Genomic DNA, 17,779 nt, shown 5'->3' with positions numbered 1-17,779 from the left:
GTGGGAAGGCAACAGTACACACATTGAGATTTCATTAACATTCATACCTTTCTTTACAGGAGCTGGTTTAACTTTCTCCTTGATGACTTCAGCCTCTGAAATGGCAATGATAATAATTAGAGATTGTAAAATATCTTCAATTTAGGAGAACAGAATCTTAACTTTATCCTTAATACAAAATAAAATCACACAATGAAAAAAAAAAAAACCCCAACAACTTACCTTTCTTCTCAGGGGCTGGTTTAGCTTTCTCCTTGACTTCAGCCTCTGAAAAGATAATTCTGTTTACTGTAAAAGTTTTTTTTTTTTCCAACTTACAATGTTAGTTCAATAATTAAAACAGTAAATCAAACCTTTCTTTTCAGGGGCTGGTTTTACTTTCTCTTTGATGACTTCAGCTACTATAATGTTGAAAATAGAAACATATTTATAGAAAAGAAAATACATATATTAGAGCACTACTCTAATCTACAAGGGAAAAAGCTTTCTTTAAAGTACATATTATCTGCTTGTGCTGGGATAAAAAAAAACTCACCTCTTTTTGGTTTTGGTTCAGGAGCCTTTTCTTTAGAAACTTCAGGCTCTATAAAACAGTATTTTTTCATGTGATACTTGAACCATTATACAGTGGGAACGCAACAGTACACACATTGTGATTTCATTGTCATCCATACCTTTCTTTACAGGAGCTGGTTTAACTTTCTCCTTGATGGCTTCAGCCTCTGAAATGTCAATGATAATATTTAAAGACTGTAAAATATCTTAAATTTATGAGAACAGAATCTTAACTTTATCCTTAATATAAAATAAAAATCACACAATGAAAAAAAAAAACTTACCTTTCTTCTCAAGGGCTGGTTTAGCTTTCTCCTTGACTTCAGCCTCTGAAAAGATAATAATGTAAAATTATTTTGTGGGGAAAAGACTTTCTTTAGCATAATTTAAAATGTAAAAGTTTTTTTTTCCCAAACTGATAATGTTAATTCAATAATTAACAATCAAACCTTTCTTCTCAGGGGCTGGCTTAACTTTCCCTTTAATGACTTCAGCCTCTGAAAAGAAAATAATATAAATCTTTCTTTAGCATAATTTTAGTCTTTTTTCTTACAAATAAATTTAATTAAACAGATAAAACAGTAAATCAAACCTTTTTTCACAGGGGCTGGTTTTACTTTTTCTTTGACAACTTCAGCTTCTAAAATGAAAGGATGATATAAAAGCATTAGCATTATTTTAAAACTGATCAGTGACTTTTTTTCTTCTTATTATTAATATTCTTATTAATAAATTGCAGCACCTTTCTTTGGTGCTGGCTTTGGTTTTTCTTTAGTTTTCTCAGGTACTGCAAAACATGAGAGTTTAACTTTAGAACTTTAACTTTAAAATAGCAGCTGTAATGTTGTGCTAAGTTAACATGCAAGTTGTCAAACATCCTGTAATAAACACATCAGTAACATTAGCAAAGCAAGTCATAATTGTCAACAATCCTCATGTGCCGATAAATCAGCAATATTAGGTCATATACTAGATATGTACATTTTTCTTTAGAGACTAGTTTTGCCTTTTCTTTCGGAACTTCAATTTAAAAGGATTAGAAGATAAATAAGTATGTTTCAGAGCAAAACTTACCAAATGAAAACATATATGACATTCAGATATTCAAAATTGCACAAGTTACAAGAAAAACACACATAATACCTATCTTTGCAGGTTCAGGTGCCTTTTCTTTAGGAACCTCCGGCTCTATAAAAATCGTACGGTTTGGTGTGATAAATTATCATTATACATTATGAAAGCAACAATATATGCCAATTATTTAATTGTATACCTTTCTTTATGGGAGCTGGCTGAACCTTTTCCTTGATGATTTCAGCCTCTGCAATGATGATAATATATACATGTTTAGAGAAAGTATAACATTTTGCTTATAAAAAAGTGAAACTAATCATTAATACAGTAAATCAAACCTTTCTTCTTAGTGGCAGGTTTAGCTTTCTCCTTGACAGCTTCAGGCTCTACAAAACAGAAAACAAAAGGATTATTATTTCATCATGTCAAACAATGAAGCCTTTTTGCTGATCATATTTTTGTTAAAAATGTCAAATGTTCTAAAAGGGCTGAGGGAAAACTCACCTTTTTTTGGTTTTGGTTCAGGTGCCTTTTCTTTAGCAACTTCAGGCTCTATAAAACAGAATTTGTGATAAATGTAATAAATTATCATAATAACGTGGAAATCAGCAATGCCAGATGATTTCATTGACATCATACCTTTCTTTACAGGAGCTGGTTTAACTTCCTCTGAAAGGAAATTATGTGAGAATATTTAGAAAAATATTACAGCTTATCTTTTTTTGTCGGAAAATATTAACTTATATTAAGCACATACGAAATGATAACTTCTACCTTTTTTCTCAGGGGCTGGTTTGGCTTTTTCCTTAATGACTTCAGCCTCTAAAATGTTGATAAAATAAAAACATTTTAACATAATAGTAGCATAATATAACATTTTGTTTTGGCATAGTGTTATTTTGATTGTTAACACAGTAAAACAAACCTTTCAACTTAGGGGCTGGTTTAGATTTCTCTTTGACAGCTTCAGGCTCTACAAAACAGAAGACAGAAGGATGTTTCAGTTTCATCGTGTCAAACAATTTTGATATAAATTTAAAATGTTCTAGAAGGCCTATGGGGAAAACTCACCTCTTTTGGGTTTCGTTTCAGGAGCCTTTTCTTTAGCAACTTCAAGCTCTATAAAACAGCATTTTTTGGCATGTGATAAATGATCATCATAATGTCAAAATCAGCAAACAATGTCATTGACATCCATACCTTTCTTTATAGGAGCTGGTTTAACCTTCTCCTTGATGACTTCAGCCTCTGAAAAAGATAATCATGTGAAAATGTTTAGAGAATGTATATATACACTGTATACACATACATACATGTATGTATGTATGTATGTATGTGTGTGTGTGTGTGTATATATATATATATATATATATATATATATATATATATTGTATATATATACTGTATATATGATAAGTTCTACCTTTCTTCTCAGGGGCTGGTTTAGCCTTTTCCTTGATGACTTCAGTGTCTGAACATGTACAAGTTCTACCTTTCTTCTCAGGGGCTGGTTTAGCCTTTTCCTTGATGACTTCAGCCTCTGAAATGTTGATAATATAAAAACATTTTAAAGTCACATTATATTTTGCTTAAGGATTGTGTTAATTTCATAGGTAAATCAAACCTTTCTTCTCAGGGGCTGGTTTAGCTTTCTCCTTGATGACTTCAGCCTCTACATTTTTATGACATAAAATATGAAGTGAAAGCAAAAGGTTAACATTATATTATCATATTATCAACAAAAATGGTCATTTTCAAAAATAAATGCAAGTACTGTAGACACACCTTTCTTTGGTGTTGGCTTGGGTTTTTCTTTAATTATCTCAGGTTCTACAAAGCATAGAAGAATTGTGTTGCGACTTCTCTCATTGATCATAATGTTCTTTGTAATATTTATAAACACCAAGTAACAATTGAAACAACAGTCACAAGTGGCTACAGTCAGACAAATGGCAGAACTTGCTATGCATCAAGTCAAATCAAATCAATAGGTCATATAAGATGCAAATGTGAATTTTGAACTAGATTAGCACCTTTTATTTTCAAGGACTTTGTCTTTTCCTTGCAACCCTGACTAAAAGGAATGACAACAAAAATGCATGTGGAATATAGCATAAATTGTAAAGTATATGAATACCTTTCTTTGTTGGTTCAGGTGCCTTTTCTTTAGAAATTTCAGGCTCTATAAAACAGCATTGTGCTGTGTTATGAATAAACATCATACAGTGGAAAACAACAGTATACACAGGATGATTTGTCTGACATCCATACCTTTCTTTACAGGAGCTGGTTTAGCTTTCTCTTTAGTAACTTCAGGCTCTACAAAACAAAACAGAGGAATTTCAATCATGTCAAATAATACAGTTAAATGCACATATGAAATCTTTGAAATACTAAGAAGCACAGTCTCTAATTTTTTTATATAATTTGACTAATGTCCAAAAAAGGGACTGTGGAGAGACATCTCACCTTTTTTGGGTTTTGTTTCAGGAGCCTTTTCTATTACAACTTCAGGCTCTATAAAACAATAGAAAATTGATCTGATGTGATTAGGGTTGTGAATCGCACAGAAAAGACTCGTGAGCTGTTTTCTGTGCTGCGAACACATCCAAAACGTGTGCACAGACAGCCACCTATCATGCTGAATAGTGTGCGATACTGTTCTCTTCCGTGTCTTTTTGCACTTAAACGGAAAAATACACACAAAAAATGTCAAAATATTCTTGTAAACACAGTCGATTATGTCTTAAAGGAACACTCCACTTTTTTTAAAAAATAGGCTCATTTTCCAACTGCCCTAGAGTTAAACAGTTGAGTTTTACCGTTTTCAAATCCATTCAGCCGATCTCTGGGTCTAAGCTATGCTAAAAGTGGTACCGCCAGACCCCGAGATCGGCTGAATGGATTCGAAAACGATAAAACTCAACTGTTTAACTCTAGGGGAGTTGGAAAATGAGCCTATTTTCAAAAAAAAGTGGAGTGTTCCTTTAAGTGAATATAAACAGTTGAGAAAGAAACGCATATGTAACAGTATATTGGATCCGTGCAGCTCTTAAAGTGACAGCAGCCTAATATTCCTGCTGCCATCTCTATAATAACGTTAATAAAACAACAAAAGCCAAAGAGAAAATTCCCTCGCTGTTCTTGACTGATTAAATTCTGTAACTATATTTGTAATTAGGGCCCGAGCACCGATGGTGTGAGGACCCTATTGTAATTGCTTAGTCAATTCTTCTTCTTATCCGAAATGAATCGCATTTTTGAGGGCCTAAACATGCTCGAAAACTCATGAAACTTTGCACACGCGTCAGAAGTGGTGAAATTTTACATCTGATACAGGTTTCAGAATTAGGTATACCAAAATGGCTTCGCCATGAAACAGGAAGTTGTTGTAACTCCGGCATACAGTGTCCGATCTGCCCCAAACTTCACATGTGTGATAAGAGTCCTGGTCTAAAGACATCTATATACCAATATTCAGTTAGTCATAGCGCCACCTGCTGGCAACAGGAAATGGCATGCTTTGCACTATAATTCACTCCCAGAAACACATTTCAATATGCCATGAAGTACCAAACATGCTAGAAACGTTGTTTGTTAAACAATGTTAAATCATGCAACACTTGGCTAAGTGCTAAATTATGCGATTAACGCCATCAAACAGGAAGTTGTTGTAACTCAGGCATACAATGTCCGATCTACTCCAAACTTCACATGTTTGATAATAGTCCTGGCCTGAAGACATCTACATGGCAATTTTCAGTAATAGTCAAAGCACCACCTGTTGATGGTGAAAAATGACTTTGCCATATTTCTCCTGTATTTACTCGCTTACATGCATGTCACCCACTGTTCAATGTTTTCCAATGTTTTTACCTTATTGGAACCAAAATTAGGAATCGATAAGAATCAGAACCGATAAGCAAAATCGGAGTCGTTAAAATTAAAACAATACCCAACCCTAGATGTGACTGATCATACAGCAGAAAGCTACAGCATTTGCAGGATACGATTTAATTTCATTCACCTTTCTTTACAGGAGTTGGTTTAACTTTCTCCTTGACGACTTCAGCCTCTGAAATGAGAATGATTTAAAAAATATTTAGAGATTGTAAATGTCTTCTTTGCATTATCTTGTTTATTAGCTTTATCTTTACCACAAAGTGAAATCATTCATGAAGCAAAATAATGGTAACTCTTACCTTTCTTCTCAGGGGCTGGTTTAGCTTTCTCCTTAACGACTTCAGCCTCTGAAATTATGATCATGCAAAAACACTTAGACGAAGCCAAAGAAATCCTTTCACATAATATTACATTTTGCTTGAAGGAAACGTTTTAAATATTAACATAGTAAATCAAACCTTTCTTCTCAGGGGCTGGTTTAGCTTTCTCCTTGATGACTTCAGCCTCTAAAATGATGATAATATAAAATATTAAGACAGACCAGTTCTATTCTATTTTTCGTTCAGTGTTATCTTAAAAACTAGGCTAAAAGAAAACATTAATTTTCATTGATATCTATTCCTTTCTTTCCAGGAGCTGTTTTCTCCTTAATGACTTTAACCTCTGAAATGGCAATGATGTAAAAAAAAAAACTTTTTAAAAAAGGGTTTTAAAAGATTTATTATCTTTATAACTTTTTTCTCATGGACTGCTTTAGCTTTTTCTGATTACTTCAGCTTCTGTTATAATATAATGCCATTTAGGGGAAAATGGACATTTTAAACTAAACTAGCTTGGTGAAAATCTGGGTACTTTCAATACATTAAAGCACAAAACAGAGTATAAAACAATGATAGGATAGATGAAAAAAATACTTGCGGGATAATGTATTTTAGGGAAAAGAATCTTCAGGTGCCTTTTCTTTAGTAACATCAGTCTTTATGATACAGTACTGTTTCATGTGATGAATAATCACACAAGCATTTCATTTGCATTAATCCATACCTTTCTTTACAGGAGCTGGTTTAACTTTCTCCTTGATGACTTCAGCCTCTGAAATTGTAATGATATAAAATGTTCAGAGGTTTTGATGTATTTTCTTTAAGAGTTTGTGGAAAAAGTTTCTAAAAACATTAAATCAAACCTTTCTTCTCAGGGGCTGGTTTGGCTTTTTCTTTGATGACTTCAGTTTCTGAAATATGTGAAAATATAAAATATTTAAAGAAACAAAAGTCATGAAACTTTAGGTTCCATAAGAAAGTAATTTTAACCCACCTTTCTTTACAGGAGCTGGTTTTGCTTTCTCCTTGACTTCAACCTCTGAAATGGCAATGTGGTGATTGTAAAAGGTATTTTAAACATTATCTTTTGAATTTAAAATATTAACATGAACTCACCTTTTTTCTCAGGGGCTGGTTTAACTTTTTCTTTGACTTCAGCCTCTAAGATCATGAAAATGCAAAACATATTTAGATATTTTGTTGTTGTTGCTGTTTAGTTTAATCATAAATGCTGTTAGAGAAAACAGTAATTTAATTCTTAATACAGTAACTCAAACCTTTCTTCTCAGGGGCTGGTTTAGCTTTCTCTTTAATGACTTCAGCCACTAAAATATAAAAAAATAAAATTGAAAAAAATGTGAAAAATTAGCATTATCTTACAAAAGGCCAGTGGAAAAACCACTTAACCATTATTCTCACTAATAGATTGAAAGAGTTTACCCTTCTTTGGTACAGGCTTGGGTTTTTCTTTAGTTATTTCAGGTGCTGCTGCAAAACATGAGGGTTTAACTTAAGAATTTGCAGATGTACAGATACATTAACAAGGAAATGCGTTACATGATTAGTAAAAGTGATTTGGAATTGACAGGTAAACTCGATATGTACCTTTCTTTTCAGGGACTGTTTTATCCTTTTCCTTTAGAACCTCAACTGAAAAGACATCGAAAGTCAAATTGATATTTGTTTCTAAAAGTTCATATGAAAATACTGTAAGGCATGCATTCAAAATTGCTCATTTTAAAAGATAAAAAGCAGCTATAGCATATTAACACCTTTCTTAGTGGGTTCTGGTTTTGGTTCAGGTGCCTTTTCTTTAGCAGCTTCAGACTCTATGAGACAGTATCACGTGATGAATGATCATCATACAGTAGAAATCAAATGTGTATGATAATCTAATTCGCATTCATACAGTACCTTTCTTAACAGGAGCTGCTTTAACTTCAGCCTCTGAAAATAATAACATTTAGAGATTGTAAATGGGATTATCACGTGTAAAATGTCTGAGGAAACTTGAAAGAAGCATACATAAAATTGATAAAAATATAAAATGTTAAAATAATAGTAACTCTTACCTTTCTTCTCAGGGGCTGGTTTAGTTTTCTCCTTAATGACTTCAGCCTCTAAAATTATTAAAATATACATAAAAGGTAGATTTTTAGCATTATAATTTTTGCATGGGGATAATAATTATGATTTAATTGTTAAAGTAAATCAAACCTTTCTTTTCAGGGGCTGGTTTAGCTTTCTCCTTGATGGCTTCAGCCTCTAAAATGATGATAACAAAATATTTTAAGCATTATCTTAAAGCTGACTAGGGAAAATGTTTGGCATTATCATTACAAATGAACAAATTAACCTTTCTTTGGTGCTGGCTTTGGTTTTTCTTTGGTTATTTCAGGTGCTGGAAAACAGAGCAGTAATTGAAATATCAGTCATAATTAACTTTTTAAAAGTATTGTCAACATTTGCAGATATGTTATTTAATCAATGATACAGTGTCTCATAATAAATAAAGGTGCTTTTCTATTTAAAAGTAATACCTTCCTTTTCAGGAACTGGTTTGACCTTTTCCTTCAGAACCTCGACTGTAAGGGTTACAAGGTCAATAATGTTTTCAAGAAAAACTTGTCTGTGTAAATATCTGTATGAGATTTAGTCTTATCTAGTATTCTATATAGTATCTATATAGTATATAGTATCTCACTACCTTTCTTTGGAGGTGCTGGTTTCTCTTTGAAAACGTCAGGCTCTACAATACAGATGGATATTTCACCTTCAATAATGTCAAGCAATGCAATTTCAATACAGCTTCAACTTCTGAAATAGTAGGATAAAGTCTCTCTCTCTATGGAATAATTAAACTAACTGCTGAAAAATATTTAAAATGTTCCGTAAATGATTTTAAACATTCAAGAACTCTCCTCTTTTGGGGTTTGGTTCAGGTACCTTTTCTTTAGTAACTTAAGTCTCTATAAAATAGTTTTAGTTTATGTCATGAATGATCATTATAAAGTGGAAAGTGTCAGCATATGTAGGATGATTTCACTGTCATCCACACCTTTCTTTACAGGAGCTGGTTTGTCCTTGACTTCAGCCTCTGAAATGAAAATGATGTGAAAATATTTAGAGATTGTAAAAGGTTTTCTTTAGAATTGTGTTTAAATGTCCTTGGCTAATTTTTAAATTGATATTTAACACAGCATAAAAGCACACATCAAGCTAAAATAATGATAAAATAATGCTAAAATAATGAAAACCTTTCTTCTCAGGGGCTGGTTTAACCTCTTTGATGACTTCAGCCTCTGCAATGATGATAATATAAATGTGAAAGGGATATATACTCTTTTTTTAGCATTCATTTTCTTATGTTTTGCTTGGGGAAATGTTGATTAATACACATACCTTTCTTTACAGGAACTGGTTTAGCTTTTTCCTTGATGACTTTAGACTCTAAAATGGCAATGATGAGAAATAGTTTTAATACTGTAAATGGTTTACTTTAGCATTATCTTAAGCTGTGATTTTTATTGTTAATGCTGTAAATCAAACCTTTCTTCTCAGGGGCTGGTTTAGCTTCCTCCTTGATGACTTCAGCCTCTACATTGTGATGATGAAAACATCAAGAAGACAAAATATTAGCATTATCCTAACAGCACCTAAAATTGTAATAGTTTACTTCACTGTAATATGTCATTATTCTCACAAATAAGTTTGTGTACCTTTCTTTGTTGGCTTGGGTTTTTCTTTGGTTATCTCAGGTTCTGTTAAATAAGGGACTTATTAAACATAAAAAATCTTGGAATATGACACATGCATGAGTGTTGTCTAGTAGGGGTGTAACGGTACATGTATTCATCCCGAAACGTCACGGTACGAGCGTCACGATTCGGTGCATACAGTCAGACGAAGTCAGTCACAGGCAATCCAGAAGGGGGCGTGCGCAGTAATGCAATGCTGTTTGCTAACCACCACAACAACAGGAAAAAGAGCAGAAGAAGAAGAGACGATCTACGTACCAACCCAAAACAAGACTTCAGATGGCGAGTTTCAATTAATTTTTTGTGATACGCTCCACAAGCTTCACGGAAAGGAAACTGGGATGGCAGAAAGTGGCATCCTGTTTGTTTTCTTTATTTTACAAAACCACAATGTTTTGTTTTTATTGTGAGTGTAGAGTGTACACAAAAAAAACAGACCCTTTACAGTTTCGAATGATGTCTTACTCTGATCTGTATGGCCATAAATTAGTATTTTAAGTTGTTTCCGCTGTTGTAATGAGACAAAATCATTTGGCATTGTGCCGATTTGTGTTGCGACTCGTGGAAGTCTCACTACTACAGTCCAGTGATGAAATATGCGTGTCCTGGAAATGGTAAGCCTCAGGTGCCACTTCACTCACTGTCTCCTCGTGGAAAGGTGAAGTAGGCTCTTTTTCGGCTTCTCACTCATCTTTCCGTGATTTCTTGATAAAGTGTAATATTGAACTTTGAGCATCCACCATTGTCACCACGTTAATGAACTCTCACAAGCAAAGAAAATGACAGCGTAGGCTATACAACAACACATTAACCAAACCAATAAATTTGAAAACAGCCATCGCATTTTACCACCCAGCATTGGTTAATCTATCAATTAGAGTACAAATCAATAATTCCTTAATTTTTTATTTTAAGCAATCAGGAATCTGGGGAGGGGGCAGACATGTAAATGTAGTGAACTTGTATCGAACCTTAACTTCTGTGTACCATTACACCCCCACTGTCTAGTATTTATTTTTAAATGTTTGCTAAATTTAATATATCATATACTGCATACTAATGTAATACCTTTCTGTGGAGGTTCTGCTTTAGCTTTCTCTTTGGTAATTTCAGTCTCTATAAACAGAATGATATTTCAGTTTTAATCTTGTCAAACAGTTGAGCAAATACATAGATGTCTTTATTGCAGCTTCAGGATCGGAAACTACGCTTAGAAAAAATTGCTGTTGCAACTTTGCAGTTGTGTCATTACAGAGAATATTTCTACCTTTCTTTGGTGCAGGTTTTGCTTTTGCCTTTTCAACTGCAACAGCAGGTTCTGCAAAACGTTGAGATATAATATCATAAGATTATGTATGCTTGAATATCTAATGGATACTGATATATTACATTGTAAAAATTATTATTTAAATTTTTATTAAAATAATTTTCCCAGATTGCCAAATTCGGGTTATCATTTCCTGTTGTCTTTTGATCTTGTATAGCAATTATACTGTATAATATCATTTAATTTAATTATAATTTATAATGAAAGACTCATTCATACCTTTCTTCACAGCAACAGGTTTACGTTTGTCCTTGGCAACTTCTGCCTCTGAAATTTATAATATTATTTAGAATATATTATTTACAACATTAAAATAGTAAAAAGAAAACATCGTACTTAAAATAAAACACTGACCCCAATTGTAATTTCAAAAACATTATAAACTAGACAATTAACCTTTTTTGGAAGGTTCAGGTTTTGCTTTCTCTTTTGGAACTTCAGGTTCTGTGAATGGAAAAATCAACAGCATATTCAGTGTTGTGTTTCATGTACAATTGGTGTTCATATTCAGATAAAACATAATTGTTAATTATTATAAAATTATAAAATTATTAATTAATTATAAAAATGTAATAATTAAAGGTCACCTCTTTCTCTTGATATCAACATATAAAGTTTTAACTTGAACTAGCAAGAAACAAACACTTATGTAGTATAAATACCTTTCTTTACAGAATCAGGTTTAGGTTTTTCTTTTACAGCTTCTAAAAAATATAAAAAATATAACATCAAAAATAACATGAACACAAGAGTTGTACTTTGTGTTGGTTTAACATTTGCAATTAATTACCTTTTTTTGGAGGTTTCTCCTCTTTAATCATTTCAGGCTCTGAAAATCAAGTCAAATCGTATGGTAAAACATATATGTAGAGCTAATGTACATGCTTAAGTAATGTAAAATATTCAGAAATTCAAGAAGTTTTCTTCTCAATAGAACCTGTATCTTAATGGATTAGGATTTACAGAATAATACTTCAGAAAATCAATGTTATGAAATTGATTACACTATCAGGATTTTTTACTATTACCCTCCATAAAAGTTGCCCAAGTTTTAACGTATATTATTGTTATTATACCGTTATTATAACTTATACTTATAATGAACATCAACTACTTAAGGAATGTCAATACCTTTTTTTGGAGGACCTGGTTTTGCCTTTTTAATATCTTCAGCCTCTAAACATATCAAGGAGAGAATTTTTTTCTTTATAGTAAAAAGCAGCATATGTGGAAATTGAGGTTCATGTTTAAACTAGACGCAATGTGGTACCTTTCTTTGCAGGAGCTGCTTTTTCCTTCATTTTAACAACTTCATCGTCTGAACGAGATAAGAGATGAAGTAAACCCAACATATCAATTCACAGAACATTATATGTATTCTAAACCTTGCTGTTGCATCTTTAGTTAACTTATTAAAGGAAAACAGAAAATAATATCTTGTTGAAAAACAAGCCTACCTTTCTCAATAGTCACAGGTTTAGCTGGCTCCTTGGTAACTTTATCCTCTAGAAGTGTATCAGTTGAGATTGGAAAATGTATCAGAAATAATTTCCATCCAAATCTTATCACTCACATTTCAGGAAGGAAAAAAGGTAACGCTTACTTAAAGCCTTTATGTATAATGTATTATAAAAGTATTCATAATGTACATAATAATGCATTATATCTTTTCATAAATAGTTGTAACTAAAATGCATTATAATATTTGCAGATTCCTTGTTACATTTGAAATTGTTTATCATGTGTTTTAATACATTATACTTTCTAAAGGCGCTACATAAGTATTATAACTGTGTTTCCCTATCAGTCAGTCACGTTCGACGTTAAGTCAGAAATGACTGAAGCAATGGGATTTCGCCTACGAGCCCAATCAGCTTTGAGTGGTAACAAAACAAGCCAATGGCAAGTGAGATTTGCATGGCAAGCCACTCCCCTCCCCGTATGTACAGGTTCATAAGGCAGCGTGCAACACTCACTCAGTTCAAGCTTTCGCTTCGGAGCTGAGAGGTTATCACTCTGCTTTAACAATCATCGTTCATGTGAGCTGAACAAGAGGGAAGCAGTTCTGTGTTGGTGTGACGGCATATCTGCGGTTGTGATCTGAGAGAGCATTGCACAGCTAAGTGCAGCGACTGCACCCTTGGGTGCTTCAACAATAAAAGAACAGTATTTCCCTAAAAGAGTAAACACAGGTGATGTTGCATCTTTTTCAAGATGTCATTGCACCTGTGTGTTTCTGGATGGGGTCGTTTCCTGGCCCCGTCTGACAGCCACGATCACTGCTTTACGTGTCGTTGATGACTCATGTTCCCACTGCGGGAACATGACCATAGCAATGTTGAGACTGAGACTCCAATAGCTTGAAAAAGGTGGAGTCTCCTTTGCCTTTTCCTTGATCTGGTTTCTCTGCACCGCAGAGGACCACTTCAGTCAATACTTAGGGTGATCTGAAGGTTATAATGGGAGCTCTCCCGCTGGGCCAGTCCCTGCAGGCCTCTCACTCCTCCACCACATCATAGGCTCTGGAGCTTCCGGGTGAGGCTGATGGCCCTTCTCCGAATCGGATGTCATTAGCTGCATTGGAGGGCGGGCTTGAGTCCTCTGTGAATGAAGACTTGGCTGTGCTGCCCCCCTAGTAGCGAGAGTAGCGTTGTTTGAGTCTGATCCAGAGTTGACTGGATCAACTCTGGATCAGCATCGGGCTCAAGTGGAACCCTCCACCTTGTCAACTTACAAGCGCTACCCCTGGAGAAGGCAGACCCAGCCCTTGTGTTGCTGTGTCCTTTACGTGTTTACGTGGACTGCACTGCTTCAGAAGCTTGGAGCAGCTCTTTGTCTGCTTTGGAGGCCAGCAGAAGGGAAAGGCTGTCTCCAAACAGAGGTTGGCCCACTAGATAGTGGATGCCATCATCTTGGCGCACCAATCCCAAGGCAAGCTGTGCCCCCTTGGGGGGTAGGCTCACTTCACTCAGAGTGTTGCCTCATCCTGGGCATCATTGCACGGCACCTCTCTGGCAGATATCTGCAGAGCTGTGGGCTAGGTGACACCTAAAACATTCGCGAGATTCTACAATCTCTGAGTGGAGCCGGTTTCTTCCTGTGTGTTGGGTACAAACAGGTAATATTTGGGAAGGCTGGCTCAGTGTCTCACTTGCAGTGCCTTTCCCCTCTCATGGGGGGATACGAGGGCTCTTCAGGTGAGTCCCCCGCCTGGCGAACCCTGGATGGAGTTCCTCCAAACATCCTCCGGCAGTCAGATAGAGTGGAGGCGTCCGACGCCAGGCCTAGTACTCGCGTGCATGCCTGGTCATCAGCCCCTGTACTGGGCTAGTTGCCCCATATGTTCACCCTCTTGGTGATCCCATATGAGTACTCTTCCACGGTACAGTTTCCCTGTTGGTAAACCCATGTCTTTTCCTGGGCAGGTTCCACTTGGCCCATCTCTGCATTGGTATTGGTTCCATGTAACATCGAATGTGACTGACCGGGAATGTCTCGGTTACTAATATAACCCCCATTCCCTGAAGGAGGGAACGAAGATGTTAAGACCTGCCTGCCACAACCCCTGTACCACCGCCGGGACACGCTTCTCGGCTCCTTAGCGCAAAACTTGAATGAGTAAGTGTTGCATGCTGCCTTATATACCCGTATGTACGGGGAGTGGCTTGCCATGCAAATCTCACTTGCTAATATACATTGGCTTGTTTTGTTACCACTCGAAGGTGATTGGGCTCTCAGGTGAGATCCTATTGCGTCAGTTAGTTCTGACGAAATGTCTCCATTTCCTCCTTCAGGGAATGGGGGTTACATTAGTAACAAAGACAATTATTATTATAAGTTACAATTATTCATGAGATCATACAGTGCATTATAAGGTGCATTACAAGGAATAATGAGTGCATTAAAAATACTTTTATAATGCATTATAAGGCTTTAAGTAAAGTGTTACCGGAAAATTATTGGTTCTTAAATACACAGCATGAGTACTGTACCTTTTTTAGCCGGTGCTGGTTTTACCTTCTCAACAGCTTCAACCTCTGTGCAAGATTGAATCATTTTTCTGATGTGATAACCATTTCATGATATGCATGTTGAATGATAAAAAACAACTGCATTCATTTTACCTTTCTTTGAAGGCTCTGGCATAGCTTTTTCTTTGGAAACCTCAGGCTCTGTACATCAGTGGATGGAGTTAGCATCATATAAACATTGCAAAAACATGTACAATTGCAACAAAATCGAACTGTACCTTTCTTAACTGGGGCTGATTTAATTTTCTCCTTAGTAGCTTCAGTATCTGAAATTATCATAATTGCATGCCTTAGAAAGTGACGTAATATTTAAAAACCTAATGTTTGATAGGTATTGATGTCCTATCTTCAGGATATTTTGCCTCTGAATAACATTTAACAGTTTTTACCTTTCTTTGAAGGTACCAGTTTTACTTTCTCATCTGCAACTGCAGGCTCTACAATTCAAGGAAAAATAGGTGTAAGAGTGGACCAATGCAGTGATCAATACATTTAAGAAAGAAAAATTAAAATTTTTTTTTTTTTTTTTTTTACAGGAGTGGTTGATGGCTTCTCTTCTGAACAAGATGCAGGTACGTATATATTCAATAAATATATATTTTATATACAATATATGAGACTGACAAAAAATTGATCAAGTGTCTTTCCATATTACCTTTCTTGGCAGTTGCTGTTTTTTTCTCCTTAGAAACATCAGGCTCTGAAAATGAGTCAGCAGGCTCAGTTCATTGTCATGTCATTAAAAAAAAAGACTTTTAAATGAAATGCTGTGTTACTGTTTGTGCATTATACCTTTCTTCAAAAGGGCCGGTTTAGTTTTGTCCTTGGGAGCTTTAGCCTCTGAATTATTCAAATAATGAAAGAAAAACATTTAAACTTGCTGATGTGCACTGTTCTTTTGAAACAAAACTACAAGCTTTTGAACATTTTTTAACATTTTTTTCTAGTAAAAAAAAAAAAATTCTAGTACATAATTTTGAGTTAAAAAAGTGATACCTTTATCTTTCTCCTTGGGGGCTTCATCCTCTAAAAGTATGACATGATATGTTTTGTTAAGATTTGAATTAAGTAGACTACAAGTTGTCTAAAATCAAGCACCTTTCTGGTTTTCAGTCTATGTGAATCCATATTTTTACATAAATGTACACTGACACTTCAAAACAAAATACATAGTTTTTTTGTGTGAATCTATATTCGTAAGAGCAGGACTGTAGAAACGTTTTGAAACAACACAGTATACCACAGACACGCAAATGTGCCTCTGAAAAAATTATTAATGTAAGATATTTAATAGCAGGACTCACCTTTTTTCACAGGGACAGGTTTTTCTTTCTCTACAGCTGCTAGAAGTTATCAATAGATTAAGTTACCGTTCTCTTCAAAATGTAATGGTAGTTGAAATAGCAGATATTACAATAATAAAAGACATAATACCTTTTTTAACCTGAGCTGGTATTGCTTTTTCTTTAACTTCTGCAGTATCTGAATGAATTAAATACGAAATTAAATAAAAACAAAAATTAAAATTGCATTGAAAAAGGCTCTACAGTATAAAGAAAGTAAGAAGTGTGTGATCTATAAATGAGAGTGATAGAAAAACACTTCTTAAAAGAGCTGGTTTTGGTCTTTTTACCTTTCTTCGAGGGCTCTGGTTTGGCCTTCACTTTGGAAATCTCTGGCTCTGTAATTTCATTAACATCAGCAGTTTATGCCACTTTGAAAAAACACTGCATTATGTTTAGAATGCCATTTAATGTCTGTGGTATGTCATACCTTTCTTTAAGGGAGCTGGTTTTACTTTTTCAACAGGAACTTTAGCTACTAGAAGTGAACAAAAATAAAATACATAAGAAAAAATATATCAAACAAGCATTTTTTTAAACTGAAAACAATTTTACTACATTCTTGAATTTGAAAAGCACAGCCAAAAAATACCTTTTTTAACAGGTGCTGGTGATTTATCTTTGACTTCAGCTTTTAAGAGAAGTGGAAAATGTATGTACTTTCAATGTACATTTCTTTTCTTTTTTAAAAAATCTTATTAAAATACTTTTTGATTTAACAGTTTTTTTTTTTTTTTTTGCGACTTCAGGTTGCAGTACTGCATGACATGTTACATCATACAATAAAACTAATTTCAAGAAAATATTTAATGAGAAACAGAAAAAAATGTTGAGTTAGAAACACACCTTTCTTCACAGGTTTAGCTTTTTCCTTAGGAACTTCAGCTGTAATATGAAATAAGAAGGAAAAACGTCTCAGTGAATCTTAAATTGTATTACAAGAGAAATGTACTTTTTTTGGCTTCCTTCATCCACGTAATCCATATGGATTTTAAAATTGAATAAGCATGGGTAAGGTGAGGAAAGTTACAGCGTGATCATTAACCCCAAAGTTATACAAAAGGGGATCTCTAACTCTTAAAGGACACATTTCAGTCAAAATATGTTTACAGAAAAACATGCAAGCCTGGTACCTTTCTTTGAAGGTGCAGGTTGGACCTTTTCTTTTGTAACCTCAGGTTCTGGGAAGCATTTAAAACAAACTGTTCATATAATCTGTTCATTTACGCAAAACATTATATATGGTAACATATTAATACATAATTAAACATACAACAAACTACCTTTCTTTACTGGCTTAGCCTTTTCCTTGACAGTCTTAGCAACTAAACAGACAAAATATTTTATCTCTAATTCAAAAAAATGGACTTAACTATGAATGATAAACTTTATTTTAATTTTAACAGGACAAGCATACCTTTTTCTTTTGGAGCTGCTTTTGCCTTTTCCTTGACATCTTCAGTTTTTT

General features: G+C 34.3%; 1 protein-coding gene across 50 annotated transcripts in view; it reads right to left on the bottom strand.

Annotated features, from left to right (window-relative positions):
* Positions 1 to 17,779, bottom strand: part of si:ch211-266g18.10 (titin) — a 46,070-nt gene that overhangs the window by 13,529 nt on the left and 14,762 nt on the right. For 13 of the 50 annotated variants that reach the window (XM_051868692.1, XM_051868702.1, XM_051868690.1 and 10 more), the window contains 71 exons: positions 17,729 to 17,767; positions 17,595 to 17,636; positions 17,445 to 17,492; positions 17,158 to 17,196; positions 16,904 to 16,942; positions 16,742 to 16,789; positions 16,602 to 16,649; positions 16,403 to 16,450; positions 16,273 to 16,311; positions 15,965 to 15,994; positions 15,761 to 15,808; positions 15,624 to 15,668; positions 15,358 to 15,405; positions 15,187 to 15,234; positions 15,062 to 15,109; positions 14,930 to 14,974; positions 12,395 to 12,442; positions 12,208 to 12,255; positions 12,069 to 12,113; positions 11,728 to 11,766; positions 11,600 to 11,641; positions 11,334 to 11,381; positions 11,157 to 11,204; positions 10,878 to 10,928; positions 10,679 to 10,726; positions 9,572 to 9,613; positions 9,402 to 9,449; positions 9,255 to 9,302; positions 9,110 to 9,154; positions 8,911 to 8,949; positions 8,560 to 8,601; positions 8,393 to 8,437; positions 8,209 to 8,253; positions 8,070 to 8,117; positions 7,925 to 7,972; positions 7,767 to 7,799; positions 7,625 to 7,681; positions 7,458 to 7,502; positions 7,293 to 7,340; positions 7,130 to 7,177; positions 6,969 to 7,013; positions 6,847 to 6,891; positions 6,716 to 6,763; positions 6,577 to 6,624; positions 5,991 to 6,038; positions 5,832 to 5,879; positions 5,657 to 5,704; positions 4,099 to 4,146; positions 3,901 to 3,948; positions 3,767 to 3,811; positions 3,415 to 3,459; positions 3,254 to 3,301; positions 3,053 to 3,100; positions 2,830 to 2,877; positions 2,701 to 2,748; positions 2,555 to 2,602; positions 2,404 to 2,451; positions 2,269 to 2,298; positions 2,134 to 2,181; positions 1,968 to 2,015; positions 1,829 to 1,876; positions 1,699 to 1,743; positions 1,298 to 1,342; positions 1,148 to 1,195; positions 1,005 to 1,052; positions 840 to 884; positions 675 to 722; positions 536 to 583; positions 354 to 401; positions 223 to 267; positions 48 to 95 (listed from right to left, as the gene is read on the bottom strand). In XM_051868692.1, the coding sequence (XP_051724652.1) occupies positions 48 to 95; positions 223 to 267; positions 354 to 401; positions 536 to 583; positions 675 to 722; positions 840 to 884; positions 1,005 to 1,052; positions 1,148 to 1,195; positions 1,298 to 1,342; positions 1,699 to 1,743; positions 1,829 to 1,876; positions 1,968 to 2,015; positions 2,134 to 2,181; positions 2,269 to 2,298; positions 2,404 to 2,451; positions 2,555 to 2,602; positions 2,701 to 2,748; positions 2,830 to 2,877; positions 3,053 to 3,100; positions 3,254 to 3,301; positions 3,415 to 3,459; positions 3,767 to 3,811; positions 3,901 to 3,948; positions 4,099 to 4,146; positions 5,657 to 5,704; positions 5,832 to 5,879; positions 5,991 to 6,038; positions 6,577 to 6,624; positions 6,716 to 6,763; positions 6,847 to 6,891; positions 6,969 to 7,013; positions 7,130 to 7,177; positions 7,293 to 7,340; positions 7,458 to 7,502; positions 7,625 to 7,681; positions 7,767 to 7,799; positions 7,925 to 7,972; positions 8,070 to 8,117; positions 8,209 to 8,253; positions 8,393 to 8,437; positions 8,560 to 8,601; positions 8,911 to 8,949; positions 9,110 to 9,154; positions 9,255 to 9,302; positions 9,402 to 9,449; positions 9,572 to 9,613; positions 10,679 to 10,726; positions 10,878 to 10,928; positions 11,157 to 11,204; positions 11,334 to 11,381; positions 11,600 to 11,641; positions 11,728 to 11,766; positions 12,069 to 12,113; positions 12,208 to 12,255; positions 12,395 to 12,442; positions 14,930 to 14,974; positions 15,062 to 15,109; positions 15,187 to 15,234; positions 15,358 to 15,405; positions 15,624 to 15,668; positions 15,761 to 15,808; positions 15,965 to 15,994; positions 16,273 to 16,311; positions 16,403 to 16,450; positions 16,602 to 16,649; positions 16,742 to 16,789; positions 16,904 to 16,942; positions 17,158 to 17,196; positions 17,445 to 17,492; positions 17,595 to 17,636; positions 17,729 to 17,767 (3,246 nt within the window). Of the gene's footprint in view, positions 1 to 47; positions 96 to 222; positions 268 to 353; positions 402 to 535; positions 584 to 674; positions 723 to 839; positions 885 to 1,004; positions 1,053 to 1,147; positions 1,196 to 1,297; positions 1,343 to 1,698; positions 1,744 to 1,828; positions 1,877 to 1,967; positions 2,016 to 2,133; positions 2,182 to 2,268; positions 2,299 to 2,403; positions 2,452 to 2,554; positions 2,603 to 2,700; positions 2,749 to 2,829; positions 2,878 to 3,052; positions 3,101 to 3,121; positions 3,170 to 3,253; positions 3,302 to 3,414; positions 3,460 to 3,766; positions 3,812 to 3,900; positions 3,949 to 4,098; positions 4,147 to 5,656; positions 5,705 to 5,831; positions 5,880 to 5,990; positions 6,039 to 6,576; positions 6,625 to 6,715; positions 6,764 to 6,846; positions 6,892 to 6,968; positions 7,014 to 7,129; positions 7,178 to 7,292; positions 7,341 to 7,457; positions 7,503 to 7,624; positions 7,682 to 7,766; positions 7,800 to 7,924; positions 7,973 to 8,069; positions 8,118 to 8,208; positions 8,254 to 8,392; positions 8,438 to 8,559; positions 8,602 to 8,910; positions 8,950 to 9,109; positions 9,155 to 9,254; positions 9,303 to 9,401; positions 9,450 to 9,571; positions 9,614 to 10,678; positions 10,727 to 10,877; positions 10,929 to 11,156; positions 11,205 to 11,333; positions 11,382 to 11,599; positions 11,642 to 11,727; positions 11,767 to 12,068; positions 12,114 to 12,207; positions 12,256 to 12,394; positions 12,443 to 14,929; positions 14,975 to 15,061; positions 15,110 to 15,186; positions 15,235 to 15,357; positions 15,406 to 15,623; positions 15,669 to 15,760; positions 15,809 to 15,964; positions 15,995 to 16,272; positions 16,312 to 16,402; positions 16,451 to 16,601; positions 16,650 to 16,741; positions 16,790 to 16,903; positions 16,943 to 17,157; positions 17,197 to 17,444; positions 17,493 to 17,594; positions 17,637 to 17,728; positions 17,768 to 17,779 lie in introns of all 50 variants that reach the window. The other 37 variants (XM_051868704.1, XM_051868713.1, XM_051868677.1 and 34 more) reach the window with 34 other exon arrangements.

Source organism: Ctenopharyngodon idella, chromosome 17 (assembly GCF_019924925.1).
Source record: "Ctenopharyngodon idella isolate HZGC_01 chromosome 17, HZGC01, whole genome shotgun sequence".
Lineage (NCBI taxonomy): Eukaryota > Metazoa > Chordata > Actinopteri > Cypriniformes > Xenocyprididae > Ctenopharyngodon > Ctenopharyngodon idella.
This window is presented reverse-complemented; position numbering and strand designations above follow the sequence as displayed.